At 46.1% G+C, this 11,364-nt stretch overlaps 1 protein-coding gene across 1 annotated transcript; it reads right to left on the reverse strand.

Annotated features, from left to right (window-relative positions):
- Positions 1-1,289: 1,289 nt before the first annotated feature.
- LOC120039118 (frizzled-5-like) lies at positions 1,290-3,074 on the reverse strand. Its single transcript, XM_038984641.1, has one exon. It carries the CDS (start codon positions 3,072-3,074, stop codon positions 1,290-1,292), a length of 1,785 nt encoding a protein of 594 aa, XP_038840569.1.
- Between the last annotated feature and the right edge of the window lie 8,290 nt (positions 3,075-11,364).

The following is an 11,364-nucleotide window of genomic DNA, read 5'->3' on the forward strand; positions in this document are numbered from 1 at the left end:
TGGTTTCATGTGCCAGGTTAAGCTCAATCAAGCCCTGTATTTGAAATTATTTCAAATAAATTGGCTGGTTTTCATAGATCTGACAGGACTAGACTGGAGAAGTGTATGCTCCATAAGCGGTCTGATGGTTTTTAGAATCAGACCAAGTTCCAACATTCACACAAGCTTTTATTCTCTACCTGGGTTACAGGCTACGTAGTTAGTTTAACATGCCAGAATTAGACAGCAACTTTTCTGAAGGAGAACTACATGTACACTGATCCATTCAGTTGATTTATTAGGTATTTAAGACTTTAAAGGCCATTTGATAAATGGGACGATAATACACCCTTGAAGTAGTGGAGAAAATGAAATCCCAGTGTAGTTTTACTAAGAGGTAGATTATGGTTCAAACATTTGCAGAGAAAAACAAGATTGTGCTGCTGTAATTACTAGAACCCACCACATGGAGGCAGAAGAGGCTACCACACTGGTTTCTGAAGTGGGAAGTTGCACCTTTTTAGAGGCACTCCAGTCTCCTTTTCAGCTGATTTAAAGGCATGTCTCAATAGGTGGTCCAGGTAAGTAATGACATAGCACAAGTGGGGGGATCTGTATTGCTCCTCAAGCAAGGGTGAAAACGATGACATTATGGATTCCAATCAGACCAACTCCTTGAATGCCTTAAAGTTAAAACACTTCATTTTCACAGGAAGAGTAAAACAAAAGACATTGAGTGGTGACACTTCTCTCAATTCATCCGATACAGATTAAGACAATCTGTTTTTTTAAACGGACTTCATATTAAAATCTGCACATAAGCATAAATGGGTAGTGAAATTTCTTCATCCTAACAAGGCGTTACTATGTCCATAAACATTTCAAGAGTGAAATGTCCTTTTAGGATGTTCACTTCTAAATAAAATGACAAATAACAATTCTCCATCTTTATTACGCATAGAAGAATACCATGCCACTTAGTTATCTCCAGGTTAATGACGTAACTTGATTGGATTAGCAAAACATGTCATTTAAAAATCCTAGAGACATTGAAGTGTACTTTCTCCCCCTTCCAGATAATTTAACTTCAGGGGAAATCTCCTGCAATGAGTCTAGAATGAGAACGAGGAAATATAATACAAAACTCTTTTCTATACTTCCACAGTTTGTTTAAACGTCCTTATGTGAAGACAATAGTTTACATCATTTACAATCCGTTCAATAAGTTAAATGAACATCCATCTAGTTTCTTCCGACAGCCACTATGTGGAGCACCATGAGTCTGACAAGCGTCCATCCAGCCAGTCTGGTCACACAGATGGGTGCGACAGGGACTTGTGGTCAGACTGCGAGGGGAGCAGCCCGGTGCGTGTCGTGAGGGATGTGCTGGCCTCGCTGTACACTGACGCGCTGGACGGTTTGTGGCCCCAGCAGGGACATGAACAGCAGCACCTCCCCAGGAACCTCCTCCACGACTCCAGAGTCTTCCCAGACCACACCCACACCCCTGAGGTGATCCCCACCACCAGGCTCATAAAGTACTTCAGCATGAAGATGGCGTGGTCCGGCCCTAGGCCGAGCCTCTCTCTCTCAGCCTGGCAGGAGCAGGAAAGGCCCCTGTCCCACTGGGGCCTGAGGTGCTGTTCGTACACCAGACAGGCCACCACCACCGCGGCAGGGACCGTGTAGAGGACGGTAAAGAGGCCCAGCCTTAACATCAGCTTCTCCAGCTTGTCCGTCTTGGTCCCCCCCTGCTTGATGACGCTGCGGATGCGGAACAACGATACAAATCCCGCTAGGAGGAAGAGGGAGCCTGTGAAGAGGTAGACCACCAGGGGCGCAAGCACAAAGCCCCGCAGGCTCTCCACACTCTGGTTTCCCACGTAGCATATCCCTGCCACAGGGTCTCCGTCTGCAGCGCTCAGGGCCAGCACGGCGATGGTCTTGATGCTGGGCACCAGCCAGGCGGCCAGGTGGAAGTACTGCGAGTACCCGGCGATGGCCTCGTTGCCCCACTTCATGCCCGCCGCCAGGAACCAGGTGAGCGAGAGTACCACCCACCAGATTGCACCGGCCATGCCAAAGAAGTAGACCAGCAGGAACACCAAGGTGCACAGGCCGGCAGGGCCCGAAGCATCATACAGCACGTGCCCGCCGTCCTCGGAGCACGCCACACGCTCGTGGCCCGCCGCCAGCCGCACCATGTATCCCAGGGAGATGAAGAGGTAGCAGGCAGCCAGGTAGACGATAGGCAGCTCGGGGTAGGAGAAGCGGTCGCGGTCAATCAGGAACGTGACCACAGTAGTTAAGGTCGAGACGAAGCAGAGGACCGACCACAGGCCGATCCAGAGGGAGGTGAAGGCGTGTTCATCCGGGGTAAAGTAGGGCTGACGGCAGGGCTGGGCGCAGTTCTCCACGGGGCCTGTGTGGACGCCGCGGCCGTACAGTGAGCGGGCCTCAGTCTTGACGGACACCAGGGGGTGGCGACAGCGGCAGCCGCGTTGTTCACAGTCCTGGTGGTGGTGACTGTGGTGGGGTTTGGGCAGGAGAGGCGGCCTGCGGCGGGCTGGGTTGCGGTGGGGGGCCTTGGGGGTAGGCTTCGGGGGGAAGGCCGGGCCTGGGGACAGAGTTGTGACATCACTGCTGTTCCGGTCCATACAGAGGCGGTCAGCATCACCCAGCTCTGGCAGCCCCTCGCAGCTCATCCTCTCGGGCCATTCAAAACCATACTGGCTCATCAGTGGGGAGCAGCCGCGCTTGGCCCGGTCGCACACAGAGCGGCACGGGGGCAGAGGCTTGCGATAGTCCGGGATGCAGATAGGGGTGTACATGCTGCAGAGGAAGAAGAGCAAGTCCGGGGAACAGTGGATGCGCACCAGCGGCCAGAACTGGTGCACCTCCAGCCCCACCTCGTCCTGAGTGTCGTGGTTAAACTGGTTGGGAGTGTAGGTGAGGTTGTAGCCGATGCCCTTGCACATGGGGACCGTGATGGGTTCACACACGATGGCCTTGGAGGCAGCTCGCACCGGTTGTGCGCGCATCAGCAGGAGCAGACACAGAACGACGCTGATGTAAAGCGGGCAGTTGTGCGTCATGGTCGCTATGGAAGCTCCTCCAACGCTGTGGATTTCCACAAAAAGAAAATTGAGGTTATTGGATAGGAAATGCGCTCTGAACGTTTGAAACATTGTATTACAGTTTCTATGTTCTATCAATAATACATCCAATGCACTTTGAGTGTGCGCCTTATTCACTCACACGTAAAGGCTAAGAAATACCATGATGAAACAAGTTGATAACTCACCAAGTCGATCACACGGGAAAATGTAAGCTACCTCATCAATATCCAATGCCAATCAATGATAGAAGCGCCATCTGATAATCTTGCCACCACTGAAATTCACTCCCAGTGTACCTTTAGGAAACGCGCCTCCGGTGCAATCAAATAAAGTCCATTTCGACTCGATAATATAGACGTAATTTTCAGGCAGCAACGCCTAATCCTTGCGCCAAACTTTTTCTTTCAACAATATTTAGTGAAACAGCCTCTATTTTCTGAAAAAAAATCTATACTCCACGACTGTCTTCCCTCGTGCGTCTTCTTGCTCCGGCTCCTAACCATACTGACTAACAACACCTTGGCCGCTTACCCCTGGACAGCTACGCCCACAGAGCTGCGTCCTCTCCAATAGGAATCTGCTTACACCCTGAACGACTCAATCAGTACATTCTTTAACCATAACCTACTTATCACATAAAGTAATATCATTCCTTATTTTTATAGGCCTACAATCAATGTAACATCACCAGTAAAGTTAGACAATGTTTAAAGTAGTGTTGTGACCAACTCAATCCATTAATTCCTTTTACCATAACCTTATCAGACAACTGAATACATTCTATATGACCTCACACCTACAATGTTTTATCAAAAATAATGTTTGATTACTAGTTAATGGGAATTTTAATTTAGATAAACATCTTCCTAGTATTGAGTTGCAACCCCCCCCCCCCCCCCCCCCTTTTTCCCTCAGAACAGCCTCAACTATTCAGGGAATGGACTCTACAAGGTGTCGGAAGAGTTCCACATGGATGCTGGCCCATGTTGACTCCAATGCTTCTCACAGTGGGCTGGAAGTTCTTTGGCACACATAGGAAATTGTTGAGCGTGAAAAATCCAGCAGCGTTGCAGTTCTTGACACAAGCCTGGCACCTACTACCATACCCTGTTCAAAGGAACTTAAATGTTTTGTATACTCAGTGTATGTGGACTGCAGTGTGCCAGTTCAACTCGGCACCTAATCAGACATATATCTTTGTCCTAAACTACAGACAGAATATCAAACAGGTAGGTCTACTCAAACACTTGTCCTGTGTGGGATATACTCCTATAATTAACCTGTGTGTTTGTCCTGTGTGGGATATACTCCTATAATTAATCTGTGTGTTTGTCCTGTGTGGGATATACTCCTATAATTAACCTGTGTGTTTGTCCTGTGTGGGATAAACTCCTATAATTCTATAATTAATCTGTGTGTTTGTCCTGTGTGGGATATACTCCTATAATTAATCTGTGTGTTTGTCCTGTGTGGGATAAACTCCTATAATTCTATAATTAATCTATGTGTTTATCCTGTGTGGGATATACTCCTATAATTCTATAATTAGCCTGTGTGTTTGTCCTGTGTGGGATAAACTCCTATAATTCTATAATTAATCTGTGTGTTTGTCCTGTGTGGGATATACTCCTATAATTAATCTGTGTGTTTGTCCTGTGTGGGATAAACTCCTATAATTCTATAATTAATCTGTGTGTTTGTCCTGTGTGGGATATACTCCTATAATTAATCTGTGTGTTTGTCCTGTGTGGGATATACTCCTATAATTAATCTGTGTGTTTGTCCTGTGTGGGATATACTCCTATAATGAACCTGTGTGTTTGTCCTGTGTGGGCTAAACTCCTATAATTCTATAATTAGCCTGTGTGTTTGTCCTGTGTGGGATATACTCCTATAAATAATATGTGTGTTTGTCCTGTGTGGGATAAACTCCTATAATTCTATAATTAATCTATGTGTTTATCCTGTGTGGGATATACTCCTATAATTCTATAATTAGCCTGTGTGTTTGTCCTGTGTGGGATAAACTCCTATAATTCTATAATTAATCTGTGTGTTTGTCCTGTGTGGGATATACTCCTATAATTAACCTGTGTGTTTGTCCTGTGTGGGATAAACTCCTATAATTCTATAATTAATCTGTGTGTTTGTCCTGTGTGGGATATACTCCTATAATTAATCTGTGTGTTTGTCCTGTGTGGGATAAACTCCTATAATTCTATAATTAATCTGTGTGTTTGTCCTGTGTGGGATATACTCCTATAATTAACCTGTGTGTTTGTCCTGTGTGGGATATACTCCTATAATTAACCTGTGTGTTTGTCCTGTGTGGGATATACTCCTATAATTAACCTGTGTGTTTGTCCTGGGTGGGATATACTCCTATAATTCTATAATTAGCCTGTGTGTTTGTCCTGTGTGGGCTATACTCCTATAATTAATCTGTGTGTTTGTCCTGTGTGGGATATACTCCTATAATTAACCTGTGTGTTTGTCCTGTGTGGGATATACTCCTATAATGAACCTGTGTGTTTGTCCTGTGTGGGATATACTCCTATAATTAATCTGTGTGTTTGTCCTGTGTGGGATATACTCCTATAATTAATCTGTGTGTTTGTCCTGTGTGGGATATACTCCTATAATTAACCTGTGTGTTTGTCCTGTGTGGGATAAACTCCTATAATTCTATAATTAATCTGTGTGTTTGTCCTGTGTGGGATATACTCCTATAATTAATCTGTGTGTTTGTCCTGTGTGGGATATACTCCTATAATGAATCTGTGTGTTTGTCCTGTGTGGGATATACTCCTATAATTAACCTGTGTGTTTGTCCTGTGTGGGATAAACTCCTATAATTCTATAATTAATCTATGTGTTTATCCTGTGTGGGATATACTCCTATAATTCTATAATTAATCTGTGTGTTTGTCCTGTGTGGGATATACTCCTATAATTCTATAATTAGCCTGTGTGTTTGTCCTGTGTGGGATATACTCCTATAATTAATCTGTGTGTTTGTCCTGTGTGGGATAAACTCCTATAATTAATCTGTGTGTTTGTCCTGTGTGGGATATACTCCTATAATGAACCTGTGTGTTTGTCCTGTGTGGGATAAACTCCTATAATTCTATAATTAATCTATGTGTTTATCCTGTGTGGGATATACTCCTATAATTCTATAATTAATCTGTGTGTTTGTCCTGTGTGGGATATACTCCTATAATTCTATAATTAGCCTGTGTGTTTGTCCTGTGTGGGATATACTCCTATAATTAATCTGTGTGTTTGTCCTGTGTGGGATAAACTCCTATAATTCTATAATTAATCTGTGTGTTTGTCCTGTGTGGGATATACTCCTATAATTCTATAATTAGCCTGTGTGTTTGTCCTGTGTGGGATATACTCCTATAATTAATCTGTGTGTTTGTCCTGTGTGGGATATACTCCTATAATTAATCTGTGTGTTTGTCCTGTGTGGGATATACTCCTATAATGAACCTGTGTGTTTGTCCTGTGTGGGATATACTCCTATAAATAATATGTGTGTTTGTCCTGTGTGGGATAAACTCCTATAATTCTATAATTAATCTATGTGTTTATCCTGTGTGGGATATACTCCTATAATTCTATAATTAATCTGTGTGTTTGTCCTGTGTGGGATATACTCCTATAATTCTATAATTAGCCTGTGTGTTTGTCCTGTGTGGGATATACTCCTATAATTAATCTGTGTGTTTGTCCTGTGTGGGATAAACTCCTATAATTCTATAATTAATCTGTGTGTTTGTCCTGTGTGGGATATACTCCTATAATTAACCTGTGTGTTTGTCCTGTGTGGGATATACTCCTATAATTAACCTGTGTGTTTGTCCTGTGTGGGATATACTCCTATAATTAACCTGTGTGTTTGTCCTGTGTGGGATATACTCCTATAATTAACCTGTGTGTTTGTCCTGTGTGGGATATACTCCTATAATTAACCTGTGTGTTTGTCCTGTGTGGGATATACTCCTATAATTAATCTGTGTGTTTGTCCTGTGTGGGATATACTCCTATAATTAACCTGTGTGTTTGTCCTGTGTGGGATATACTCCTATAATGAACCTGTGTGTTTGTGGGAGGAATGGTTGGTGCCACTATAGATGCTTGGACCTGTCCTGGCATGGTTCTCCCTTTCATAGATTTGGCCTCATTGCATAGTTACCTAGATTGCCAAACTAAATATACTGGTGTTCTGAGGTTATTCTGATCAGAACTGAAGATAAAGTCCTATACAAATAAAATGATAAATCAATTCTAAATGAAAAACGGTTGGTTACATGTCCTATCTCAGGTTGAGTCACACTGTGTTGAGTTGAGAGCTATTGTTGGGAGCAGAAGACTGCTGTCTGGAGCCCAGTGAGAGATGGATAGAATCTACTCTGTTACGTGCATGTGAATGTAGGTGTGTGTACATGCTTGCTTGTACGTGCGTTTGTATGCACCAGAGGAGGCTGGTGGGAGGAACTAAAGGAGGACGGGCTCATTGTAATGGCTGGAAAGGAGTGAATGGAACTGAGTTAAACACATGAAACATCTGGAAACCCCACGTTTGACTCTGTTCCTTCAATTCCAATCCAGCCGTTACAATGAGCCCGTCCTCCTATAGCTCCTCCCACCAGCCTCCTCTGGTATACACGCATGTGTGTCTATCTGTGAAAGGATGACCCTATGGGCCGCACTGGTTCGTCGCTGTCTCTCTGTGTCTCCTGCTGCCCTCATTGTCCAAGGCTCTTTTGTTTTCTGTTTCTGATGGCATCTCTCAGGCCTCTTGTCGTTAGGAGACTAGATGAGCGCCTGATTGCTCTGCGGGCCACTGGACAATCACAAAGAGGGCTTTGCAGCTCGCTACAGTTGAGCCATTGTGGACACGGCCCCTGGACTAATTGGCATTGACAATTAAGCATGTTGGAATACAAGGTCCGTTTTCTCAGCAGAGGAAGGAGGGAAAATGGGCTGAGTCAGACAGTTCAGTACATGCAGTACAGTATACACACAAGCAGACACAAAACACACACACATACACACACACAAAACACACACACAAAACACACACACAGAGGCAAAACACAAACACACACACACAAAACACACACACAGGCAAAACACACACACACAGGTAAAACACAAACACACACACACACACACACACACACACACACACACACACACACACACACACACACACACACACACACACACACACACACACACACACACACACATAGAGTCAAAACATATACACACATGCAAAACACACACACACAGAGGCATTGTGTAAAACTGAAAAAGGGCAATGTACTGTTCACTGAGGGGAAACTCAGAGCACACCCATATCATACAGGACAGTATGCACATGCGCGCGCGCACGCACGCACGCACGCACGCACATTTTCATCGTTGAAAAATCTATGTAGTGTTCAGTGAGGTGAAATCCCACAACAGGCCACAGTGAAGACTGGAGTGCTGTGAGCAGTAGTAAAACCCACAGTGAAGACTGGAGTGCTGTGAGCAGTAGTAAAACCCACAGTTAAGACTGGAGTGCTGTGAGCAGTAGTAAAACCCACAGTGAAGACTGGAGTGCTGTGAGCAGTAGTAAAACCCACAGTGAAGACTGGAGTGCTGTGAGCAGTAGTAAAACCCACAGTGAAGACTGGAGTGCTGTGAGCAGTAGTAAAACCCACAGTGAAGACTGGAGTGCTGTGAGCAGTAGTAAAACCCACAGTGAAGACTGGAGTGCTGTGAGCAGTAGTAAAACCCACAGTGAAGACTGGAGTGCTGTGAGCAGTAGTAAAACCCACAGTGAAGACTGAGTGCTGTGAGCAGTAGTAAAACCCACAGTGAAGACTGGAGTGCTGTGAGCAGTAGTAAAACCCACAGTGAAGACTGGAGTGCTGTGAGCAGTAGTAAAACCCACAGTGAAGACTGGAGTGCTGTGAGCAGTAGTAAAACCCACAGTGAAGACTGGAGTGCTGTGAGCAGTAGTAAAACCCACAGTGAAGACTGGAGTGCTGTGAGCAGTAGTAAAACCCACAGTGAAGACTGGAGTGCTGTGAGCAGTAGTAAAACCTACAGTGAAGACTGGAGTGCTGTGAGCAGTAGTAAAACCCACAGTGAAGACTGAGTGCTGTGAGCAGTAGTAAAACCTACAGTGAAGACTGGAGTGCTGTGAGCAGTAGTAAAACCAGTATTTATCTCAACCTAAGGTAGGTCTGTATGATCAAAGTGTGGTCGCTGTCTAACATCATGACAGCTCTAGGTGATTGATGGACAGTCTCAGTGTTCACAGGCAACGGAACTACAGTAGCCTCCCGGGTGGCGCAGTGGTCTAGGGCACTGCATCGCAGTGCTAGCTGCGCCACCAGAGTCTCTGGGTTCGCGCCCAGGCTCTGTCGCAGCCGGCCGCAACCGGGAGGTCTGTGGGGCGACGCACAATTGGCATAGCGTCGTCCGGGTTAGGGAGGGTTTGGCCGGTAGGGATATCCTTGTCTCAGTATGTAAAAATGTAATAAAATGTATGCACTCTACTGTAAGTCGCTCTGGATAAGAGCGTCTGCTAAATGACTAAAATGTAAATGTAAACATGAGTATGGATTCAGTTGAAACATTCACACACAGCCATCCATTGTATTCAAGTCTGCTTGGAACATGGTGATATCATTTAGCAAAGAGGTTCAAAGGTGGAACTTGAGATCTAACAAGCGAGCAACAATGCCCTCATGCCATTATGACTGATTTATGGGTACTGTACAGTGTAAAGCCCATGGTGGCGACCCAAATGTTTCCCTATATAGTGCACTAGTTTTGACCAGGGCCCATAGGGCCCCATAGGGCTCTGGTCAAAAGTAGTTCACTGTGTAGGGAGTAGGGTGCTATTTGGGATGCAGACAAGTCTACTCTGCAGCCAATGCCAGCGTTGGTGTGATTAGTGGACTATTTATTTATGTCTCGAGGGTGTGTCTGACGCAAGTACTGTATGCTATTACTCATTGAACAAATCCACATCCTGGACATCAGCTGATAGAATACAATAGAATAGGACTTTATTAGTCTTCTACTTCTTGTCTCCAGGACACAGCTGCAGGAGACGGTACCTCAGAAAGCTCTAGGACACAGCTGCAGGAGACGGTACCTCAGAAAGCTCTAGGACACAGCTGCAGGAGACGGTACCTCAGAAAGCTCTAGGGCACAGCGGCAGGAGACGGTACCTCAGAAAGCTCTAGGGCACAGCGGCAGGAGACGGTACCTCAGAAAGCTCTAGGGCACAGCGGCAGGAGACGGTACCTCAGAAAGCTCTAGGGCACAGCGGCAGGAGACGGTACCTCAGAAAGCTCTAGGACACAGCTGCAGGAGACGGTACCTCAGAAAGCTCTAGGACACAGCTGCAGGAGACGGTACCTCAGAAAGCTCTAGGACACAGCGGCAGGAGACGGTACCTCAGAAAGCTCTAGGACACAGCGGCAGGAGACGGTACCTCAGAAAGCTCTAGGACACAGTGGCAGGAGACGGTACCTCAGAAAGCAGCAACCTTATGGTTGACATTTTACCTACAACTTGTTATTTCCCGGTTCGGAACTCTCTGAAAAGGTCCCAGCAGTCCCTTCCCATGGAGCATACTGTGTAAGATGCAGCTCTCTCTCTCTCTCCCTCGCTATCTGTCTCTTTCACACACACACACACACACACACACACACACACACACACGCACGCACCCCCCCCCCCCCCCCCCCCCCCCCCCAGTAGTAGTACAGTCTTTCTAAACCAGAGGCCCTGGGGACTGAGCCCTCAGTAGGACAGTCTTTCTAAACCAGAGGCCCTGGGGACTGAGCCCTCAGTAGGACAGTCTTTCTAAACCAGAGGCCCTGGGGACTGAGCCCTCAGTAGACCAGTCTTTCTAAACCAGAGGCCCTGGGGACTGAGCCCTCAGTAGGACAGTCTTTCTAAACCAGAGGCCCTGGGGACTGAGCCCTCAGTAGGACAGTCTTTCTAAACCAGAGGCCCTGGGGACTGAGCCCTCAGTAGGACAGTCTTTCTAAACCAGAGGCCCTGGGGACTGAGCCCTCAGTAGGACAGTCTTTCTAAACCAGAGGCCCTGGGGACTGAGCCCTCAGTAGACGAGTCTTTCTAAACCAGAGGCCCTGGGGACTGAGCCCTCAGTAGGACAGTCTTTCTAAACCAGAGGCCCTGGGGACTGAGCCCTCAGTAGGACAGTCTTTCTAAACCAGAG

The sequence above is a fragment of the Salvelinus namaycush genome, unplaced genomic scaffold (assembly GCF_016432855.1).
Source record: "Salvelinus namaycush isolate Seneca unplaced genomic scaffold, SaNama_1.0 Scaffold255, whole genome shotgun sequence".
In the NCBI taxonomy this organism is placed as follows: Eukaryota; Metazoa; Chordata; class Actinopteri; order Salmoniformes; family Salmonidae; genus Salvelinus; species Salvelinus namaycush.

Bases quoted from the DNA above. Each gene is read 5' to 3' on its own strand.
- LOC120039118 (XM_038984641.1), bottom strand. From the start codon at position 3,074: ATGACGCACAACTGCCCGCTTTACATCAGCGTCGTTCTGTGTCTGCTC.